Source organism: Sarcophilus harrisii, chromosome 6 (genome assembly GCF_902635505.1).
Source record: "Sarcophilus harrisii chromosome 6, mSarHar1.11, whole genome shotgun sequence".
Classification (NCBI taxonomy): domain Eukaryota; kingdom Metazoa; phylum Chordata; class Mammalia; order Dasyuromorphia; family Dasyuridae; genus Sarcophilus; species Sarcophilus harrisii.
This window is the reverse complement of record NC_045431.1, coordinates 98,620,576-98,645,594: the sequence shown is the minus strand read 5'-3', so window position 1 is coordinate 98,645,594 and position 25,019 is coordinate 98,620,576. Positions and strand designations below refer to the sequence as shown.

Genomic DNA, 25,019 nt, shown 5'->3' with positions numbered 1-25,019 from the left:
GATATTATAATATCAGACTTCTTAGTAGTCTATTAGCTATAAGCCTCTGTTCTCTTTTTGACATATATTTCTAAAACTTTTCACTTTTGTAGGAACTCAATTGTTAGAAAATTCCTTACAAAAGATACTGGCACATAAGCTACAATTATCTTAATAGTGACTGATTTCCTTTTGTTCATCATGATCAATGCAAAATAGCCAAATATACTAAGACTTTAAGGAAATAATGCTTCTTGTTGCCGTTAGACACAAAATAGCATCAACTGTGCCAATTCCTTTATCTGGCCTTTAGGAGAAAACATGTGAATATCCTTCCATTTAGATATAATTTCCTTATATCTTCTGGTTTATACTAAGATTGTCAATACTGACATGATTCAGTTCTGTCTAAAATGTTGTCTGGTCACTAAACAGAGATTTCACATTTAAAATAATAACAACTTAGCCAATGTCTTACCCTATCTAAAAATTATTTTGTTCTTAACACATGCTAATGCTCTTTCTGTCACTCAGATACCATCACTGTGAAAGTAAAATGAGAGGACTAAGAGCATTGGAAAATATGTAATATCAAAAACCAAAATAAGTCCCCAATACGTTGAGTGAACGCCCTGCATAGTATTTCTAAGTATCTTCAAAAATGGAATATATGGACTGTAATCTGTACTACTAAAACAATCTTCCACATCAAGGAAATAATAAATCCATTAAAGATTAAAGCATAAATATATAAGCTTGAATTTTAAGGAAATATAGTCATGATTATTCTGAAGTCTTAACTTAGCTGACAACTGAATTTTATACACTAAAGAGTAGTGACATCATGATTTTTAAAATAAAAATTCTAAGGAAAATAGTCCAGTGATTTAAATGTTAACTTTTGCATTAGTATTATTGAATATTCTTATATAATTTTAACACATCTATTAAACATGACTTTTTCAGAATATGAATATTATGGCAATTTTTACTTAAATGATCAGCAACTGATTCCTTATAGTTGCAGTGAAAATGAAAGGCTATAAAAGAGAGAATATGTTTTTAAAATTTACTAGTTCATGAAAATGTCAGGAAAGAATAACTTCTATTTCCAAAGTGGAGAAAAGACCTTTTAAAATTTTTTTTTACCTGATGCCAATCCTGTTAGTGTTACTACTAGCCATCCTGACCAAGCATCATACAAACTTTTTGTCATTTCCCATGCTGATTCTTTCTTTTTGCTGTTGATCTGAAATTAAAAAATGTTTATACTTCATTTTTCAAACTGTGAGCAAAAATCAAAATCAATATCTGATCATTCATTTTTCAACCCTAAGAATGGAATAGCTCTCTCTGAACAAAGCAAATATAAAAAATAGAAATCTAACTTGTAGAGTGTCAAACAAAACTAGCTTGTAGAATAAACACACATGAAAATTGGTCATACACACATTTCCAAGCATATTGTGCATATGCGAAATATTCACCAATTTCATTATCTTCAAGTATGAAGACTAAGAAAGACATCTCTATTTCAGAACAATACAAATTCTTAAATGGCAAGAACTTTTTAGTTGGTCTCAGTTACACCTACTCCCCACCATAGTACCCTGCACAAAACTGGCACCTAATTGTTAAAACAGAAATACATGAACCTCTGTTCGATGGTTTTCATTGGCTATTAATTTGTTAAAAGCACAAATTTTTTATATATATATATATATCTATCTCAAAAGAATCAGAGACTGTCTTATATATACATGTGTACCTATGTATGACTTTACTAATTTAAGAAGTGAGTACTACATTGACTGGTCCTGAAAGTACCACAAATATAACAAACAATATAGTTTAGAGTTGCATACAGCCAGTCATAAAAGCATAAAGTCATCCAACTCTGAATATCTAATAAAAATTAAAACTGAACTGTTAAGCTGCATAGTAGAAACGTGCGGACAGTTACAACACTTGAAAAGAATCCAGCAACCCTTCTCTTTATATTTCAACAGAATGATGAGTTTTCCATGATGGAAGAAAGGCAACTCCTTTGAGAGTAGGGTAAAGGAAGTTTACATCACATGCTGAAGTTCCAGGCTGTTCCATGCTACTTTAACAAGGAGAAGCACATTTTTTTCTTCATAAAGGAATATCAACATGACTGGTATTTGTGCTGCCATACCCAGAAATTAATTTAGTCTTCTTTTGTTGTACTAGAGGTATGTGACTTGAAAATTAAGCTACTGCAAAGCCAGACATTTATCAGTGAAATTTAGCCTCAAATGATTTTACTGTGGTAATGCTTACAAGGCTAGATTTCACCAGGCTGCTTTAATTCTTTTCTAATTTTATTTTAAGCTAAATGCAAGAAGACAGAGGACTGTGAAAGTTGAATGGAATTATTGCTCTTTTTACTGTTAATAAGAAGCACCTAAAAGGTACTCTTTATAGGGTACTAGACCTGGAGTCAGGAAGACCTAAATTCAAAGACAGACTGTGTGACTCTGGGCAAATCACTTAATCTGCCTGCCTCAGTTTCCTCTTCTATAAAATAGTGATAACAATACTTACCTCCCAGAATTATGAGGATAAAATGAGATGCTTGTAAAGCACTCTGTTAATCTTACAGCAATACATAAGTGCTATTATTAGTTTATTTTTATTTTTGCTAATCATTATACCAAATACAATTGCAAATTCAAAATTGGTCATTTTGATCACTGTTCCATTAACACTGACTATATTAATTAGATATCATATTACTTATGGACTAAATTTCTGTCTTTATGTAGCATCTATCATAGTGATACAAACAATTCATTATCTAACCTATATTTGATTAGCTTTTGAAATCAGAAATTATTTTCCCCGTAAAGTTGCAAAGGGTAGTCTTCCTTTCCATAACCCTATGTCCTTGTAACCATTTACTTTAGGCTGAATCTGTGAGCATCCATTTTATCCACACTATAGTGTTACCTAAGGCCTTCAAAATAAGCAATAACATTTATATGCCTTTTTCTTGTTGCATTTGATTTTAGAACTCTGTTAGGTGGAAACTTTTTTTGAAAATGCCCATTTCTTGATGTTTCAAAGAAAAATAGGTACTAATGTGGCAAATCAGCTCTGTAAAAACACTCCAATTCCAAATCTAACTATTTTACACATATAAGACAAGTGTCTTACAATTAATCTAAAGGGCAGTGGATAGAGATCTAGCAGGCACAAGTAAGCTACAGCAAATTACCAAAAGCCCAAATGAGCAACATAAAAGATATCATTACATGAAGTAATAAAAAATAAGAAGTAACAAGTGGATAGAAAACTCCACTCTGCCCCACAGTCTACAGAATCGGAGAATGACAAGGAATAGAAGAATTTTGACCTGCAAACTCATGGCAGAGTTATCTATAGAGATGAAGTTACAAATCTATAAAAGCATGACAAATAATAGCCATATTATATTCTCAAAAATACTGTTTTCCTTTATTCCTAAATCGATTTTAATCTTTATAGCATTGTTAGTACCTTATAGAATTTTGTACTATGCAAAATTATATTAGAAAGGAGATATAAATTTCATTTTGTTGGAAAAATGCTAAAATGATGTCATAACCAAAGAATATAAGCAAAACTTGTTATGTTTGAAAAGAGAAAGTTACAACCTCTTGAAATATAGCTGTTCAAGGTCATATAATACTACATATTCAAATTAAGCACATTTTAATAAAAACTTTACATTATAAATAATATCACATACCCGCCTGTGCCTTTCTCTGTCTTTACATTTTTCTCTAACCCAATCAATGGTGTGGAAGTCATCATAGGTACCGACACCCGGAATAGGTTCATCCAGAAGATCCAATAAGTGTGTTGAACTGTTAATACTGCCCCCATTTGTCATTGTATAATGTGTTCCTAGGGAGAAAAAAAGAATGAAAAATAATTGTTTTGTTAAAGATGATAATGACTACCCATGAAATCTGCTTATTCATAAACAAATGTTAAAAAATTTTGAGGGTTTATTTTTTGAGAGGGTGGGGTTGGACCATATTTATTATTTCATTCACTCAGAGAACTTCCTAACTAATGCAGTCAACTCCTTTGCAACTTAGTTACCTGGAGCAGAGAATGGCTAAGGGACTTGTCCACTATTAATGAGTGTCACAGAGATGAACCATCAGTTTTTCCTCTCCTCTAAACCACACTGCCTCTCAGGTTAGTTGATATCATTTGAACTTTTTTTTCCTTCTGGTACTTAAAAACAGTGCTCAGGATAAATAGATTAAAACCCACAAAGAAAACAATCATCTTCTATAGTAAGAGTTGACAGCACAATCTCCCTTATTTAAAATGTTTATGTGTATGTTTTACATTTGAAAACCACACAGAAATTTTTCCCCTCTAAAGTACTAAGTAATTTAGGATTTATTAACAAGCCATGTAAGGGATATGAAGATGTATGAGAAAATTCAGATCCTAAAGGCACTTGTAATCCAGTGGGGAAAATGAGAAAAATTAATTTTAAGGGTATCCCAATATCACAAAGCAATAAATAGTAAGTGTTCCAAAAGGAATGCAAATAATAATTGCCTGTCAAAGGAGGACAAGAGCTCAGTGCACTGTGCATGGACATCAAGGAAAACCAAGAAAAAAGGAGGGTTTGTACTGAGCCTTATAGGACAAAGAATATTTTTTTGAGGGGAGAAGAGAAGGAAAATGTTTCTATGAAAATAGAAACGGCATGAACAAAATTATGGAGATAGGAATATGCAAAGAATGTTTGGTAAAATACTAAATCCAGCTAGCTAAATGAACTCCTTCTTGCTGGCCAACTAGTGACAGAACGCCCTTCTTTTCTACACCTTAGCTTCTTTATCAATGTTATGCAGCAGGAAAGTGGTATGGCAGTATATGTATGAATATGTAATTTTGCCCTCTTCTGAGCATTTATAATACATACATATCTTTCTCACTTTTATACTTTTAAATAGGATTAGAAAAACTAGCTCTGAGAGTCAACTAGATGGCGCAGTGAATAGAGTCCTGGCCCCAAAGTCAGAGGGACCAGAGTTCAAATTCGACCTCAGATATTTAACACTTGGGCAAGTCACCTAACTCCAAATTGCCTCACCAAAATAAATAAAAATCTATTTTAATTTAAAAGAAAAACTAGCTCAGGCTAGTACAAATTAATTATTAATAATAAAATTATCATATGATTTTTATATACATGGAATGGTCAAACTGCAATTCATCTAAATGATTTTTTGGCTTTTTTTCACTACTGAGACAAAATATATGTGTAACAGATATACAACTGAGTTTCTGCACTCTTTCATATCAGATTCATTTCAGAACACCTTTCATAACAGATGCATATCAATATGCATCATATATCATTACAGAATATCATTACTATTTATTTTTTAAACTGTCGTACTGATTCTCTTGGTTTTTACATCATTTTCACTTTCTAAGGAAACCCAAACACCACATAATTCTACCTTGTAACAAAGAAAAATCCAAAACAAAACAAATTAACAGTTGTAGAATTAAACACTACTCCTTAGATATTCTGACTTGGATTGTTGTCCTTCTTTCTCAAAGAGGACCATGACATCAGGGAGGTGACACCATGACATGCAAGTGAACTGGATTTAAGTACGAGAGGATTGGGCAAGGTCACCTGACTCACTTTGCTGGACAGAACCATCTGGGTTCAGTGGCCAGATAAGAGATCAGGAGAACTGGAGATGGGCCTGGATGTAGTAGGAGACCTTGGCCTTTTTAAGCTCAGGTCCTTAACAAGTTTCAGTTTGACTGGAGCCTCATCCAATGAGTAATTAAGGCTAGATAGCAAGTGAGGCAAAGAATTTCCCCTTTCACCTAGTAAAAAAAAAAATCTAAATTTAAATAAATAAGCAGGACCTCCTTGTTCTTGGAAAATAACTTCTCAATGTAGACAAGGTTTTCTTTGTCATATTACATTGCTCAAACATAATAACCTTGATTTCCACCAAAACTCCCAGGTATTTTGCAAGTAGTTCTTCTAAGCAGGCTTATACCAGATGATCTTTCAGCTGGGAGCCTAAGTGTAATTTCCAACATCTCCAGAAATGTAAGAGATCATATCAAGTAAAGATCTACCCAAACATACTCACATGCACCTATATCATAAATGAAGGAACAACAATGCTCTCTTTCCAAGTATGATTCTTGTCCATAATCTCCCCTAAATCTTTGACAGGGAAACCACCAAAATATTTGGGGAATATTTGGAGAATTTCCTACATTTCTTGACATATAACAAATTCCTGTGAAACATAGGTTTTCCATAAATTTGTCTGATCCACCTTCTTTAATGATCATATATCCCTCCAATACAATTCTTTGTTGAGAATATATTATAGCTTATTCATGTTCACTACACATGGCTCTATTGTTCTTTGTGTGATATTGAACTTTAATTCAAATTTAATTTCATCCCAAGACAACTTATTATTGTAAAAAAAAAAAAAAAAAAAAAGATAAGCCTCATTTTAATGGAAAATATTCAAGGTCAATAAAAGTACTATATCATTTTTCAAAGATTACAATCTAGTCTACACTCCTTCTCCTATTAAATCCTAGTTCTACTGTTAGAATAAGAACTTATTTTAAGATTAAATGCTAAGTGAAATATTAAAATGATTAAATTTGAAAATGTTTAATTTATACCCAATTTCAAATATGAAAAAGACTAATATCCTTGCCAAAAGAGCCTCTTAAACTTAGATAAGGGGATCTCAACCTGAAGTCTGTGAACTGGTGTTTTTTGCAAATATTTTAAAATTATATTTCAATTTAAGTGGTTTCCTTTTTAATTCTATGTATTTTTTCAATGTAATTGAAAACAATATTTTTAGAAGAAGATCCACAAGCTTCATGAGAATGTCAAAAGGAGCCATGAAAAAAAAAACCTTAAAAATCCTCAGACTATTCTATCTAAATTTATTTCACATTAATAGCAGTATAAACAGTGACATAAATACTACAGAGTAGTATACTGAAGCTAAAAGGATCATCTGATCAGTCAATTATAACAGTTATCTTTATGTAATACTTATTTGCCAGAGACGGAACTGATAGAACAAGAATTAATTTCTCACTATGATCCTTAATGATTTTACAACTGATGAAAGACTGCACAGCAATTGAAAATGCTTCTTCCCAAAACTTGATACAAAAATAGCAAGAGATTACAGGATAGTCTTACCAGTAATGTTTGCCAAGATATTAAGATTCATTTTCCTATGACTGAAATTGAAGGAAGCAAATCAGATGTACTCTCAGTAATATAGTCTATCATCTGACCATCTATTTTGCTTATAATAGCTATAGACGGCATCTTCTACTGACAAAATAAGCTTTTATTGATAATACTGGGCAGCTAGGTGGTGCAGGGAATAGAGCAATAGCACTAGCCCTTAAGTCAGGAGCACCTGAATTCAAATCTGGCCTCAGACACTTAACACTTCCTAGCAATATGACCCTAGGCAAGTCACTTAACCCCAATTGCCTCAGTAAAAAGAAAAAAAAACCTAACAATTAAATTATCAATTTTTAAAAACAATTTAATAATTAAACCAGGTATTGTACTATATCAACAGATAATTAAAAATGGGTAGCTTTCAATATATTTGTGATAATGACCTAGATACAAGACAAATAAAAGGAGTATCATCAAAGAAATATGGTTACAAAATGAAAACAAACAAAATGAAAACAAAATTTAATCAGGTAAGGAGAAAAACAAGAGGGGGAATAATACCTAGCAAATATAAAATGAAATCAGCATCTACCTCATGGAGCTGATGCACTATAAAAGAACAAGAAAGATCATATATATAGACAAGAATCACAGAAAATAAGAAGTGGATGAATTAGGGTCTGTATTGCCATAAAACCATGTAAAGAATTCATAAATCTACTAAAGCACTTACCTATTACTAATTATTTAGCTAATAGCTAAATTTTATTCTCTACTTTGAGAAGAAAAGATTTGCCCAGGAGCCACATATAAACTGAAGATCTTCCTGACTCCCAATCTAATGTTCTATCTACTGTACTATAGGCTTATCTCTTAATAATTACATTAAAATTAATAATTTATGATTAGCTTAGGGTTTATTTTACTGAGTCAAATACAGAACGGTTATGAAAATCAACTTAATAAAATAAAAAAAAAAACTTCTTATGCTCCTTATTTTCTTTCTCTTTCCTTAGGGAGCTAGGGAATTGTACATACTGTCTAACAAGTAATTTATATCTTAAGATAATAAAGGAGAGAAGAAATTGCTTTAGCATCTTTTCAGCAAAGTTACGTCACAATTTAGTTTTGTCTTGATGGCCATGTTATTTCTAAAAATGTTTTTTAAAGTAATATAATTACATTTACCATCACTATTCTATCAATCATGGAAAAGTGATTGATTACTCTAAAAGAAGAAAAAAAAAAGAAATTCTATCTTACTGTTGCTGGAGAGAAACGTTCTCTCTTCAGAAGACAAAATACCTAGATTTCACCAATATAATAGACTTGGAAGAATATTATGTTTAATAAAAAAGGGTAGGGAGTAATGGGAGAGGGGAGAAAAAGACAAATAAATATGGAGATCCAAAAAGAAGTACATATCTAAACACAATCCCCGTTTACACTATCTTGAGGTATGTTTAATTTGTATCGGGCTTTTTGATACTTAATTTTATTTGTAAATAGAACTTTTTTTTAAAGAATAGCTAAAAATCTGTCAATATTATTTTCATACTTCTCATCCTTCTGGTAGCTACAGTTTCTTCCTTCCCACTTACATGTACAAATATACTTTAAGACTACTTAATAAAATTGAGTTTTAATAATCTTCCTAAATGGTTTTTCCTGCTTCTAGTGTCTTTCCCCTCAAATTCACTAGTGTTGTTGTTCACTTGTTTCAGGTGTGTTCAAATCTACTGTATACAAAGATTTAAAACAAATTATCTTTCTAAAAGTTCAATGTTTCTTTACTATTCAAAACCCTTCTTCAGATGGTTTCCTATGCCTTAAATGCTTCTCAAGCACTTAAATTCTTCTATAATCCAAATCCAACCCACCCTTATTTCATAATACTCCCCTGCACACACTGAATCCAAGTCTAACTAGAATACTAGATACTCTATTTCCCAAACATCCAACTTCCACTCTACACAATGAGCAAGCTATCAAACACCTCTCCCTATGCATTTTTTCTTCAACTGCTTGATAACATGTTTCCTTCTTCAAAGATAGGCTTAAGTACCAAGCCTAATTCCTTTTGTTCTTTACCACGTGCCAAACTCAATATAAGATGCTGAAAACACAAAAACTTAACAGTCCCTTGCCCCTAAGAAGCTAACATTTTCTTGGAAAGAGCCCATAAACATAGCTAGTAAATACTTAATAGATAAAGAATCTTTTCAGGACACAAGAAGTATTAGGAGGAAAGGAAGAAGAGATTCTCTTAAGAGAAGTAGGTAACGCTTAAGCACAACCTTGAAAGAAGCTAGGGATTTCCTAAATAGAAGGGATGTTCAAAAATAGTGAAATAGTCTGAGGAACAAAGTGGCCAGTTTACTTGAAACATAGAATGTCTAATGGGGGAAAAGTGCAGGCAATTAAGAAAGCTAGGCGGGAGCTAGATTGTGAAGGATTTCAAATACTAGTGAAGTTTTTATTTTAATCCATTTATAATTAGCCATGAGAAGAGCTTCTTGAATCAGGGATATAGAATCAAAGCTATTCTTTAAAAATATCAATTGGAAAGCTATGTGGATTATATAGCAGGGACCAATTAAAAGGCTGTCCCTGTGTCTTTGACCTTCTATTTTCCTTCAGCCCTGTCTGCCTGTAAATAATTAAATGAAATCATAGACAACAGTTTTGGGAGATAAGTCATCGGCTTTTAGGACATAAACCAGTGTTAGATTTCTTGTAGCCTCTAGAAACTTTTCTTCCCAATAAAATTCAAAATTGATTTTAGATTTTTATAAGAGTTCCTTTTTATACCGACTAGAGGGGCTTATTCCAATGCCTAATCATTGTGTAGAGGGGACTCCAAGATTCTAGCAGTTATGTCAATGGAACCACTCCTTGATAGTTTCTATCAGAAGGGAGAGGTTCCAAGAGTAGATTTAATATGTCTACTATCTTGAGAACACAGTCTTGCAAAATGCAAAAAAGTTCATTATCAGGTTAGCTAAGACAATATTTCGTTCATGAAGACTATCATACTGAGTCATAGAAGCACTAAAGTCTGAATCAATAGAAAGAAGTATCCATATTATGGATGCCCTTCAATTGGAGAATGGTTGGGTAAATTGTGGTATATGAATGTCATGGAATATTATTGTTCTGTAAGAAATGACCAGCAGGATGAATACAGAGAGGCTTGTGGAGACTTACATGAACTGATGCTAAGTGAAATGAGCATAAGCAGGAGATCATTATATACTTCAACAACGATACTGTATGAAGATGTATTCTAATGGAAATGGATTTCTTTGACAAAGAGACCTAACTCAGTTTCAATTGATCAATGATGGACAGAAGCAGCTACACCCAAATAAAGAACACTGGGAAATGAATGTAAACTATTTGTACTTTTGTTTTTCTTCCTAGGTTATTTCTACCTTCTGAATCCAATTCTCCCTGTGCAACAAGAGAACTGTTTGTTCTGCACACATATATTGTATGTAGGATATACTGCGACATATTTAATATATATAGGACGGCTTGCCATCTAGGGGAGAGGGTGGAGGGAGAGAGGGGAAAAATCAGAACAGAAGTGAGTGCAAAGGATAATGTTGTAAAAAATTACCCTGGCATGGATTCTGTCAATAAAAAGTTATTATAATATTAATAAAAAAGGAAGTATCCATATTGATTACAGATCCTTTGTGTTGTTAAATATACATAACAGAGAGTGCTTCTGCGATCATCAGAATTTCCCACTAACAGAAATATGTCCAAGACCAACTTAGGTGTTCTCTTAATGTCTTGATTGTTGATTAAAGTGCCATTCTCTTTGGCCTACTTCTATATCTTTAGCTCTTAACAAACTGGCTGGCTCATCATAGGTATTTAATAAATATTTAATGATTGATTTATTGATTCACTTATTCTCTCATACTTAGCCTCTCCTTTCTTAAATTCATGCTGGCCTTATCTCTCATTGAGAATACACAAATAAATCTAATAAAGATTAGAATAAAAAGTCCCTAAGAGATGCACAATATGCTATGTGATCAAATGAAAGAATATGAGAGGGAGGTAGGACAAGGGATAAGAGATTCATTGATAGGTAAAAGCCACTGTTCCCCAAATTTTTAATGCTACACACAACCAATATCAGAAAAACCAACCTATTAGCACAATTTCCTGCTTATATTAAGTTTTTTAGGTATGTTTCTAGTCCACTTCATTTTCAAAGTAGAGGAAGTCACATTGGTTCATGTTACCAGTCTCATCTACTTGTTTTACCTTTGGTAACTTATCACTCACAGGTAAGATCATCACGGCAGAGTAGCAGAAAGTACAATGAGTTCCCCTATCAAAATTCCTCCAAACAGATCAAGAAAATGCACCAGACCAGAGGGTGGGACCAAAATGAGTGAAGGCATGGACTCACCCAAGGCTCCCCTGATTAGCCAACAAAAGGCCCCAGGCCAAGTCCACTAGGTCTTTGTCTCAGCCCAGATTGCCTCAGAGTGAATATAAATCAATTTTGGGGGTTTTAGCCAGAGAAACCCTGAGGGGTTTTCCTCTCCCAGATAAGATTTTTCTTTCTTTCTTTCTTTCTTTTGGATTAGGTTTAAAAAGATCACTATCTTATTTCTTAACTAGCCTCAAATCACTAAATGGGCCACAGAATTAGTCAAATAGAGAACTGTTGAAGATCTTGGCTGAAAAAGGTCAGGTCTCCCACCACATCCAGGGCCATTTTTGGTGACTGGAGTTAAATAGTGTGTGGGACAAAGGCCACTGACTCAAATAAATTTAGGAGATTTCTCAAGGTAAAAGGAGAAAGTAATTTTATTAAGATCTTGCGAGAAAGGGTATCTCCCTTCCAACAAGCAGTTAGGCAAGGAGAGGTGAGGCCCAGTTAATAGACAAGAATTATGTAGATGCCTGGGGTAATATTCCCTAGAGGTTGGATCTTTAGCCTGATTAGCCAGGAGAAAAACTTCTAACCCAAACACATCTTTAGGAGATTCAGTGCCAAGGTGGCCCCAACTTAGTCTCACAAAGATAAGGGCTGTGTGGTCCCACTCCTTGTAAAACATGTGATCTCTGGAAAAAAGAAACCTGGCCCCTGGGCACAACCAACCTTCACTCAATCTTTAGAACACAGTCTCCATCTTGTGAGACAGTTTTCATAGTTCACTTCATTCAGTAACTTTGGCCAACCCTCCGTACTGAAATCCAATTTACTTGCATATCACGGTATTTGCCTCCCTGACAGTAAAGTCTTCTTCCAGAAGGAAGGACAATCAAGAACCCCTCCCCCCAAAAACCCTTCCAAATACTTTAAAATAAAGACTAAACAAATTCTAAAGTAGCAAAGCCCGCAAAAAAATGGAGTAAAACTATTATTTTCAAGTCAAGGCAACTTAAAAAGACAGCAAGAAAAGGTCTATGTGGGACAGGTCGGGTGCAAGACCCCCTTCCCAATTAACTAATCGAGACATCATGAGGTACAGAGAGAAAGCACTTATTTAATTCCTGCAGGGAGAGACCCAGACACACCGGGAGCCATCCCAACTCCACCATTTGCTCCTGGAACCTGGCCAGCTTCCGGATTGCCCAGGGTTTAAAAGCAAAAGACTCGAGCCTATCATTGGATAGACTAAAAAGACATAACAATCCTTGACCAATATTCACTAATGCTGGCTACCTCCCACAGATTCCTGCAACTTCCTCTAACTCAGGGTTCAAAGTTCATTCTCCAGAGAGCAAATGTCCTCTCCAGGGTCCCAGTTCTGGGAACAGGGGTCACGTGACTTAATACTGAGAAATATTTCATCCAATCAGCCCCATTCAGGTCTGTTGCTCCAGGGTGAGAGAGGAACACAGTCCAGAGAGGCCATACCAGAACACACCAGGCCCCAGGAAACCAGAAGCAGGCCTGCTGAATTGGTGGTAGTAGTGGTAGTTTCCAGACTTCTAAGCCCACAGATAGTAAAGGGACTGGTCAACAATCAGGGGTACAGGACTACCTTTGCTAAGCAAGTAGCAGAGGGCAGGACTCTGTTGGAAATTGCCTATACTTGGCTCTGGATCTCGTCTTTGGATTTACATTGTGGCTCCGGTGGAACAGTGACACTGGTCACAGTTCCAGAATGAGAAAGGGTTGCTTGTGTTTTTCACAGTATAGAGGAATGGTAAACACACCTCTCCCTAAATCACAGCACCTTCGAAGAGGCAAAGTTTAGAGATCCCCAGAATTGCCTCTAAAAACAGCTGCACAAAAAACTTGAAGCTTGGGGAAATTCCTGCACTTGGGAAACAGATCCCCATCATAAAATAGAGTGAAAAGACAAAAACAGGCTGGGAAATTAGCAAACAACAACAACAAAAAAAAATTCTGGCCATAGAAAATTACTATAGTGACAAGGAAAATTGAAACATGCACTCAGAAGATGACAAAGTCAAAATTCCTAGCTCTGAAGTTTTAATGTTTCTAAAACTAAGTCAAAAGAATGCAAAAATAGTAGAAAATATGAAATACCTCACTGGAAAAACAAATGACTTGAAAAATAAATCCATAAAGGATAATTTAATAATTATTGTTCTACATAAAAGTCATGATCAAAAAGAGAACTTAAATATCTTTTAAGAAATTATTAAGGAAAACTGCTCTGATATTCTAGATTCAGAGGATAAAACAGAAATTTTAAGAATCCACTGATCTATCCCCAAATGAAAACTTCTAGGAATACTGTAGCCAAATTTCAGACCTGTCAAATTAAGGAGAAAATACTGCAAGCAGCCAAAAAGAAATCATTCAAATATAGAGCCACAGTTAGGGTAACATGAGATTTAACTGCTTCTATATTAAAGAATTGGAGGACTTAGAATATGATATTCCAGAGGGCAAAAAAATGCAAAGATTACAACCAAGAATCACTTACCCAGCAGGACTAAGTATAATTCATCACAGGGGAAAAATGAATATTCAATGAAATACAGGGTTTTTTTAAGCTTTTGTGAGGAAAAGAGTGGAGCACAATAAAAAATCTGACTTTCAAATATAAAATAAAAAGGTAACTAGGAAAGAGAAATCATAAGGGATTTGATATGGTTAAAGTGTTTTCCTATATGGGAAAATGATACTTATAATTCCTAAAAACTTTCTCATTATTAGGGAATGTAGAAGATAGTATACATAAAAAGCAGAAATGTGAGTTAAATATGATGGCATAGATATTCTAAAAAAATCAAAATAATGGATAAGAAAGAATGCACAGGGAAAAGGGAAAAGGGAGAGGTAGAATGGGATAAATTATCTGACAAAAAATTATCTGATAAATTTTACAGTAAAGGAGAAAATAGGGGAAGTAAGGAAGGGAGCACATCAAACTTACTTTCATTGAAATTGGCTCAGAGTAAATAATCTTACATATTCAGTTGAGTGTAGACATTTTATCTTACCATAAATGAAAGTCGCAAGGGAAGGACGTAAGAGAAGGGAGGAGAGAACTAATAGAAGGAAAGCAGTTTGAGTGAGATAAAAGTCAGAAGCAAAACACTTGAGAATGGAGAGGGTAAAAGGAGAGAAAGCAGGGGAAAATAGATGAAGGGAAATAAATGGTTGGCGATCATTACTGTGAAGAAAATTTTACAGTGAATTTCTCTAAGATTAAATCTCTCAAACATAAAGAAAACTGAATCAAATGTATAAAAATAAGAACCATTCTTCAATTGAAAAGTAGTCAAAGGCTATGAAAAAGGCTATTTTCAGACAAAGTAATCAAAATAATCTATGAGTATGGAAAAAATTGCTCTATATCACTGATTAGAGAAATTAAAAGTAAAACAATTCTAAGCTACTACACCTCATGCCTGTCAGAGTGGCTAATGCTAAGAAAGGAAAATGACAAATGTTAGAGGGGCTGAGAAAGTTAGAATATAATGATTCCACCATTATGGAAAGCAATTTGGAAGTATGCCCAAAGAGCTATAAAATCTTGCATGCCCTTTTAATCAAGCAACACCACTATTAAGTCTATATTCCAAAGAGATCAAATATTTTAAATTAAAAAAAGAAAAAGAAAAAAGAAAAGAATCTATATCTATCTCTACATAATATTTATAGCAGCTTTTTTAGTGGTACCAAGCAATTGGTTATTGTATATGATTGAAATGGAATAATATTGTGCTTTAAGAAATGAGCAGGAAACTCTTAGAAAGTTTACTTAACACGAACTGGTGCAAAGTGAAATGAGCAGAATCAGGAGAACACTGTACATAATAGCAATACTGTATGATGATCTACTATGAATAACTCAATTCTCAGCAATAAAATGATCCAAGATAATTCTGTAGGGTTTATGAAAAGTGCTGGCCATCTCCAGAGAAAGAAATAGTAGAGCTTGAATGCAGATCAGACACTTCTTTACATTCTTTATTTTCCTTCTTGTTTTTTGGGGGAAGAGGTGTTTATTCACATATAGCCTACATTAAATTGCTTGCCTTCTTAATGAGGCTACAAAGAAGAAAATTTGGAACTCAATTTGAAAATGAAAAAAGAATGTTAAAACTGTAAGAAAAAGAAAATATACTAAACCAAATTCGAGAAAAAATACTATTGTCTAGCCCAGTTCAATATAAGTAGATGGAGAAGTCTGTGGATATTAGGCACAGGATCTGGCCAGGAGTACTACAGCAAAGAACATTGCACTGCAGGAACTGGGCCAAGGACAAGAGTAGGCTCCAGATCGATACTAGTGTATGGGCCAGGTCAGGTCTAAGACCTGCCCTCCCCCCTTCCCAATCCAATTAACTAACAGGAGACATCATCAGGTACAAAGTGTTATGGGCCAGAATTCTGAACTTGAAACAAAGGATTCTTACAAGGTACTAAGTCAGTGGAATTGATAAAGACAATAGTTATCTAATTTAGCCTGGTTCAGCAAGATTGATTTAATCCTACAAGGAGATGTTATGGACACAAGGTACTAGATGGAATTGAGGAGACAATGGTTAAATCTAGTTTAGCATTGATTTAATCCTACAACAAATAATGGTTTCCTAGTGATATGATTGGTATATACTCAGTATAGAGAATATAAGCTAGAAGCTCTCAGGGCCTGAGACAGATTCATCACGTTGTCCACCTTTGTTGTGGCTGGAGGCTGAAGCACAAACCCTTGGGAGTCAGGGTCAGAAACCAGAGAAGGTAGGCAGGAATTGAAGGTCTCAGAACCCAGGAGAGAGATAGGCCTCCAGAAAAACTAGCCGAGGCCCAAGTGAAGGGAGACAATAAAGGATTTGAACTTTAACCCCTGGCTACTAGTGTGGTGATTACTGAACTGAAATGAAGGCTGCTACCAGAGACGTCAAGAAAACCCCAACAGAGAACATTACATTTTAGAGAGAATGTTACACAGAGAAAACATTTATTTAATCCCTGCAGGGAGAGGCTCAGACACACACCTGGGAGCTATCCCATGCTCCCTCCATGTGCTCCTGGAACCTGTCCAGCTTCCAGCTTGTCCAGAGTTTAAAAGCAAAAAACTGGAGCCCTCTCATTGGATAGACTAACAAGATGTGACCATCCTTGATCAATGATCACTAATGCTGGCTGCCTCCCACAAGTCATGTCACTTCCTGCAACTTCCTGTATCTGAGGTTCAAAGTTCATTTCTTCGGAGAGTAAATGATCTCCCCAAGGTCTCATTTTGGGAACATGTGACTCAGTACTGAGAAACACTTCATCCAATCAGTCCCTCCTCTTTTTCATCAATTTGAAGATGTCTCACCCCGACATATACATCCCACACCTCAAGCAGTCCAGCCCCAGACTTATTTGGGACAAAGGGACAAAGATTCCATCTTCTGGAGCTGCTTCAGGTTGACCAGGGGCATAGAGCTGACTACCCAGTGGGGTCAGGACTGAAAAGGGGAGAGGAATAAGTTGTATTGGGGGGCGGGGGGGGGGGGGGGGGGGGGGGAGGGGGGGGGGGGGGGGGGGGGGGGGGGGGGGGGGGGGGGGGGGGGGGGGGGGCGCCACAGCAGCATCTGGTCCTGAATGTCACAATCAGGTATCAGTGATTTTCAGGATGACCAAGTAGTTGGAATTTCATGGCTCAGAGTCTAGAAGACGCAACTCTCACACGTATATTAAAATGCAAAGACTAAATATGAGTAAAAGAGAGAGAATAAATAGAGTTTATAGAGTAATATAGTTAATAGTAGTTACAGTAGAGTTAATAAAGAGGTTACTAAGGACAGTAATCAGGAAACCCACCCAGAAGAGGGGGAGGGGAGGGAAATAAGGCTATCAAAAATGCCTCTCATCCTAACAGCTTTCCTAGGATAGATATCAAAGAATGCTTTTCCCAAATTCTTGCTTTCGTTTCCTTACTGTTTGTTTTCCTCAAAGGAGTAGGGGCAATAGATAGAACATATGCCCTTCAGTGAGTGTGATAAATTAGCGCTAGAGCCTTTACAAGGGCATGTTTTAACCCAAGGTTTTTTATAGGTGTTAACAAAATAAAGCGGTTTGAAGTCCCAGCAAGGAGCACATGTGTGGGCCCTTTTCAGGAGGACTTTGCTTGGGAGTTATATGAGGGAACACAGGAGTCAGGGAATTAAAGTTGCCACGTGGGTAGATGATCTTTAAGAATGCTTCCCTTCACCTGGAGTGAATTCCCCTTCATTTAAGAAACAACAGAAATCGCTCTGGATCCATGGATAGCTGGCAGTAATCATTTTCTCTGTATATTTAATGGGAAACTCTTTGGGTGTCAAAAGTTCTCTTTCCATATAGCTCCCCATGATCATGCAAAACATGAAAAAGGCACTTGAAGATATAACTCTTTGATAAATAAATTAGGGATTAGGGTTCCAGAGACCCCAAGGACTTAGCCACGCCTTCCACCAACATACAATGTAAAAGGCTCTAGGCAGATTAGTTTAACTTTTAGGGTCCTAAAAAAAAAAAAAAAAAACTCACCCTAATCAGGGCATGATGAGATTCCCAGTTTTCTCACAAAGAACAAAAGGCAAAGTGGGAGTGGCCCCAAGTACTTGGCAGAAGTAAAGAAATTCTAGCCCCAGGAAGTAAAAGGGTTAAAAGATATAATATAGCAGCAACCAAAAAGTCCTCCAGGGCTGGGCTGCAAATTAAAATATCTACATACTTGATTTGTATATCTCACAGACCACTTGCTCAGATTAGAAACATTTACTGTAAGAGGAAAAATCAGGGACATGATTTATTTAAGGCACTTTTACTTCAGGTAACTGTCCTAATTTTTTTTAACCATTCCACCTTAAGCCAGATTCAGGAATAATCAAGTGGGTTCTCATTCAAAAGAAGACCACTGGGAAATTGAGACTATTCTCAGTTGAGACCAAGATAGTCCTTCCAAATTCACCCCCAAATTTCATCTTCAACCTGTAACAGCTTCTTCTGAGTAGGTTGTGGCATATTCCTTTCAGATGGTGAAGTTTGATGATCTATGCAGACAGTCATTCAAATTCAAAACTCCAAATAAATATCAGCTGCAGTCTCAAAAGACTTTATCTTCTACAGCAATTATTAATTAAAGCTTCAGATGAATCTAGTTCTCAAGGATCACAGTAAGAGATTCATCCTAGAAAGTTCATACCTTATACAGCTTATCCTTATTGTCCATCCTGTTTCCACATAAAAGAAAACTTTCAGATTTAACATTAATACTCTCTTCATTCTAAAAAAAGATTTTAACTTTTGGAAATAACCTTATCAAATTATCAGATCAGTTTAAAATCCTGCTCTATGTTTTTCTTCTTTATCATATTCCTTAAACAAGGAGAGTATTATGCACATAATTAAATAATTTGCTTTAGACAGATGGGATCTTAGTAGAAATAAGTTGTTTTCAGAAGAAAGTTTACAGTTCCAACAAACTTCTTAGAGTAGCTATAGACTTAAAAAAGAATAAAAATAAAACATTGTTATTAACATCATGTAAATGTAGGCCCCAACTTCTCACAGGTAACCTTTTTAGGGTACCATTTCCCCCAGGATCCAATCTGCCAGCTAAAGACAGGCCCCAACCACATAGAGTATTCTCCTTTCCCCTGGCAAATGGCAAATTCACTAGGGATTTGTGCCTTTTAGTTCCCCATTTCTGGAAAGCTAATTTCCTCTCTTCTTCCTTCTTTCACATCCTTTCTTCCTGTCTCTCTCCTATCTCTCTCCTCCCAATGCTTACTTGCTCAAACCTTCTCTGACATGCTTTAAACACTCCCAAACCAATACTAGATACTCCATTTAAGCTATTAATTGCTTTTGCAAATCAAATCTTTCTTGTCTCTTGTCTTTAAATCACTTTTTTTAACTTTAAAAAACAAATTTCATAAAACTTAATACATATAGTTTACAAATTACCCAATACTTCTAGAAGGCAACGTATCATCTAAGTAGGGAGATACAAACCCAATCTCCCCTAAGGTAAGTTACCAGCATTTTGTTTTAATAACCTATAGTTTGACTTAAAATCCAATCAAATACAGCTTTAAATTCCCAATAATATAAAATTGCTTTTGCAAACATATTAAAATAATGAATTTCACTAAATAGTTTCTTTCCCCCTGGCCCCACATGGGAGGGGAAAAGAAATTACCATCTTCACTCTCTCTTCTCAATCCTTCCCAGTTTAATTGAATTGCTTTAGAATTTTGAAATGACCAATAGCCAAATTCCCTAACTATTATTCCCGATGGACTTTCCTAAAGTTTCAACTTTGGCCAGGGTTGAAGCCTAAAGGAAAGTTTTTTTTTCTTAACAAATTCTAGCTCATAGAACAAACATAACGGATATTCTGCACAAAGACACACAGAAATAACATGGAAGATATCATCTCTTCTCCACTTTGCCATATACAACAAAAAAATATCCAGTGCACTTTTTTTTTCCTTTTTGCTCCGAAGATTTGAGTTGGACTGCTCTCTCTCAGAGCATCCAATCTCACCCCTGATCTCCAGTAAATGCACAGCTGACCCCCTTCCGCACCAACCCCCCCCTCCCCCCAACAGCATGGCAGACCAGGGTCAGAAGGAGTTGCCTACCTTCATAGCCAACCATAGAGCGCCCCTATCATGTGTCATTAACAGAACTCCTTAATCTCGATCACCCAAGGCTTGATGATCCCAGGGACCACAAGGAGAGTTCTAAGGACACGTTAACAGACAGTGCCTCTAGGATTATGCATGCATAAGTTACCTGGCTTTATCTCACACCCAGCGGTTTCATCTTTGAAGCCTTGTGCCTTCTGTTTTTATCTGAGCCTCTCCTAGGCCCATTCTTCACAGAGAGGGAGGCTGAGAGTCTGATCTCAAGGTCAGCTGGAAAACCCAAGCTTGGTACCTACCTTGAATCAGGGGCCCACCAGCCGTCTCTCTGGGAAGCCAGATCCAGGACAAGCCCCCATAAACTGTGTGGGACTGGTCGGATATAAGACTCCCTTCCCAATCCAATTAATTAATCGGAGACATCATCAGGTACAAAGAGAAAACATTTATTTAATCCCTGCAAGGAGAGGCCCAGACACACACCTGGGAGCCATCCCAATTCCCACCAAGTGCTCCTGGAACCTGACCTAATTCTGGCTTGTCCAGGGTTTAAAAGCAAAAGACTTGAGCCTTCTCATTGGATATACTAAAAGGACATAACCAACGCTGGCTGCCTCCCACAAGTCACATCACTTTCTATATCTCAGGTTCAAAATTCATTCCTCCAGAGAGTAAATGTCCTCCCCAAGGTCTTATTCTGGGAATGTGACTCAATACTGAAAAATTACAACTTCTTGCAGGATCTGTGAATATGTGTCAACTAACAGCTTCATAGCTCACTATTCTGGGGTCACAGATCCAATAAAATTTGAGGATGGAACCTGAATACAGAGCTTAAGGAAATGTCATAGGTACCAGATCTGTTTACATAGGAAAGAAATTAAGCAGTAGCAGTGTAGCTCAAACCCCAGAAGATGAGTAGAATCTCAGTTCCAGGTTATGATATGAAACATGTAAGAATAACTAAGGCAGGAATCGCAGACTAAAGGGAAGTCTTCAATTCCATTACTCTGATTCAAGACAGTTTGCCAATTATCTGACAAGTAGCTAAATCTATCAACAATCTACTGCTGTTCAAATTCAACCTAGGTCCAGAATTTATAGAACTCAAACTAGAGGAAACTATCAGTCTTTTCCCTGGATCAGACCACTTCGAGAATAATGAACTGCAGGTCCTTAACCTGAGCTGTCCCTGAGATCATGAAGTAACACAACAGTCAATACTCCAAGAAAGCAGCAGCGGACCAGCCCAAACCTTCTTGGGCCTCTGGTGAGGTCATCAGACATCAAGTCTGAAATAAGGAAATAGGCTGGAAGAATGAGAAAAATACATACATACACACACACAGAGAGAGAAAATATTGTGACAATAAGGATGCTTAAGACAAAAACCTCAAAGAAAAATGCAACTTGGAGACAATTTCAACTAAAATTCCTGGGAAAGATGAAGCAAGTACTTTTCTCTTTTAAGTTTACAATGTTTGTATCAATTAAATAAGAATGCTGGAAGGGAAAGGGTGGGAAAAGAAATAAGAACTATATGAGAAAAAATGTAAAGAGAATAATTAATCTTGCCTAAGTAATAAAATTCTCTAAATGTTAAAAAGATATTTATACCAATAACTCAATGAGACACTAAAAAATACTAAAACAAAGTCAAAAGACTGGGGAAAAAATAAAAATACTACAAGCAGTGAGAAAGAAAAGAATCTAATTACCAAGAAGTCAGGAACATACTCTAGTAGCCACCGCTATAAAGGAACAGAGAGCTTAGAATACAATATTCGAGAAAGCAAAGGATATGTATAGGTTTACAACAAAGAATAACCTATCCAAGACTCACAAGAAACGCTTGTTTCGAAACGAAAAGAGCAGAGTTTAGAATATGAAAAGCAGGCATTAAGAGAAAGGTAAAAAGGCAAACACAAACAAAAAATGCAAAGGCTAATCAAGGATCAACTACTTACATTCTAATGTGGGACATGTAGGTAGCCCCTCTGAAATGCCCCATCTCAGCAGTTATAGAAGGAATTTAATTAGATAGAAAAAAATGGGAATGATTCTACTACTTCTAGATATTCTTTATAAAAATTGTTAACTTAGAACAGCAATATAATGTAAAATGGAAGTTTGGGAAAGGAAAGTTAAGGGGAAATTATCTTACATAACTGGGGGCTATAAATGAAAGTCTAAACAAACAAGCAGAAAGGGATAGGAAGAACTGCTGACACTTGAACCTCACTTACCTAAACTGGTCAAAGGAGGAAAAGATACATCCCATACAAGGTGTTGTTCAGAAATATATTTTATTCGACAGAGAAATAGTAGGAAAAAAAAAAATGAAAAGGAAGAATGCATATAGCCAAAAGATGGCTCATTAATGGAGAGGCTCATTAATCCAATGACACTGACCTGGCCATTCCATGAAAGAGTACATGTTTGGAAATAAAGTGTAAGATCACCAAAAAGATGAGGAAGGGGCTAGGTTAAGAAAACCCTTTTTAAGTGATAAATAGAACATTTCAAATTTGTTTTTAACACAATGGGAAGCTAAAGTAGGAGAGGACGAAGAGACTTAGCAGAGTAGGTTCTAAATTGCAAGCTCTTAGATTTCCTCCACAGTGGAGACAAAATATTGGTTCAGGATGAATGTAGAGAAGCAAAAAACAAACTAATCAGAGTTGGAGCAGAGCAATGATTATTCTCCTGGAACAACCAATCTGAATATCTCAGAGCTGAAGTTTGCCCAGAGTTAAGTATAAATACCTCAAGGCTAACTCTGCAGCAGCCAGAGCCCTGGGGATAGCTGGATTGGGAGATAATCTTTGACTCAGTGAAGCAGTCTCAAAACAGTTGTGAAAATGAGTAAGGCTTCATCTACTTCAGAGTTGGAGTAGGCCTGAAGGTCTTTGAGCATTGACTCAAGGGCAGAAAGTCCCCTCCCTGCAATATCCCCATGATATCATTTTCTTCCCATTTGGCTCTATTACAGGCAACTATGTACTTATTGGTCCCGTTCAATTTCTTGGGTAGTTCCTGCACTTAGAATTTAAGACCCTCAGCCAATGAGGATGATGGTCAGTGGTGGGAGGAGTGTTTGTGTTAGGGACTATTTAAAGTCTCAAACCTGTCCTAAAAGGTGCCTCCTTCCTTCGATGGCTTGCTCTGTGGGAGGGACACCCACTTCCAAGAACATAAAATAAACTTTTGCTTTGCTCCTAGAGATCTCTCCAGCTTTTTATTAAATGGTGACCGACCCCTCACCATTCTGAGCCACATATCAGGAATTTTTACCTCTGGGGCAGTGTTGAGGTCTCGTATCTGAATCAGAGAAGACTGTGGGAATCTGTAGAAACACTAGGCTCAGCTACGCTGCAAGGATATGGTCCTGGGTGAAAAGGAATATTGAAGATTACAGCCACTGCAGGGTCCTCGGAGAGCAAAATCATTTCCAGTATAGTATGTCAGGGGGACTAAAGCTAAGTCTTAGAAGATGGAAAAGAGTATAGAACTTGTGCCCAGTACAAAGCTCAAAAAACAATAGTAAGAAAGGCCTGAGCCCAGAAGCAACATCCCCACACCCCAAAACTAATGATGATTATAATAACAAATTGCTATAAATTAAAAAAAAAAAAAAAAAAAAAGAGCAAAGGAGAAATAACCCTGCCAAAGATATTATAGAAATAGAGATGACCAGGGTTCATCTTCAGAGGAGAAAAAAAAAAGCCTCTCATAACCCAAAGAAAAAGTAAAATCATCATCAACCAGTCACTCAACTAACTCAAACATTTATTAAATACTATGTAACATTGTGCTAGATGCTGGGAATACAAATAATGCAACAAATGATGAAAGAATCCCTACTCTGAAGGAATTTACATTCTAAAAAAGAGACAACAAGTTCATACATAAATATATGAATAAATATAAAGAGAATACACAGTAGTCAAACATCAAGTAGTTAGCAACTGGAGTCAATAGAGACTTCCTGTAAAACTCAATATTCGTAGTGCACCAAAAAATTTGGGCTGCTCAGTATGTATACATTCCCAGCTTTAATCAAAAAAGGCAATACTCTGCCTTCTTGTTTCAGCTTTTTTAATATCAACAAGTGTCCTTTTCATGGTCTTTTCAGTACCATGTTTTTCACATTTTTATGCTTTTTGTTGCTAATTTCACTGTCTAAAAATGGACCCCAAACATAATACTACTAAAGTGCTGTCTAGTTCTAAGTACAAAAAGGTTATATGTCTTATTGGAAAAAATGTGTTAGGTAAGTTTTGTTCAGGCATGAGTTGTGCTGTGGCCATGAGTTCAATGTTAATGAATCAACATGTCACACATCTAGAAAAAGGAAGATGAAATTCACCAATCAGTAGGTAAAGCTGCTCTGGAAGTTGCTAAAGTAAAGGTGGTAATTAGAGGTTCACAGGGATCTGTTTCTACTGAAGGGGACTGATTAGATGAAATATTTCTCAGTATTGTCTTATGATCCCTGTTCCCAGAACTTTGGACCTTGGGGGAGGTCATTTACTCTCTGAAGGAATGAACTTTGAACCTGAGATACAGGAAGTGATGTGACTTGTGGGAGGCAGCCAGCATTGGTTATGTCCTTTTAGTCTATCCAATGAGAAGGCTCAAGTCTTTTGCTTTTAAACCCTGGACAAGCCAGAACCAGGTCAGGTTCCAGGAGCACAAGGTGAGGATG

General features: G+C 36.0%; 1 protein-coding gene across 5 annotated transcripts in view; it reads right to left on the bottom strand.

Annotated features, from left to right (window-relative positions):
* CLCN3 (chloride voltage-gated channel 3) overlaps positions 1-25,019 on the bottom strand; it is an 83,535-nt gene that overhangs the window by 28,348 nt on the left and 30,168 nt on the right. For all 5 annotated transcript variants that reach the window (XM_003773078.4, XM_012552126.3, XM_031942791.1 and 2 more), the window contains 2 exons: positions 3,734-3,891; positions 1,129-1,228 (listed from right to left, as the gene is read on the bottom strand). In XM_003773078.4, the coding sequence (XP_003773126.1) occupies positions 1,129-1,228; positions 3,734-3,891 (258 nt within the window). The remainder of the gene's footprint in view (positions 1-1,128; positions 1,229-3,733; positions 3,892-25,019) is intronic.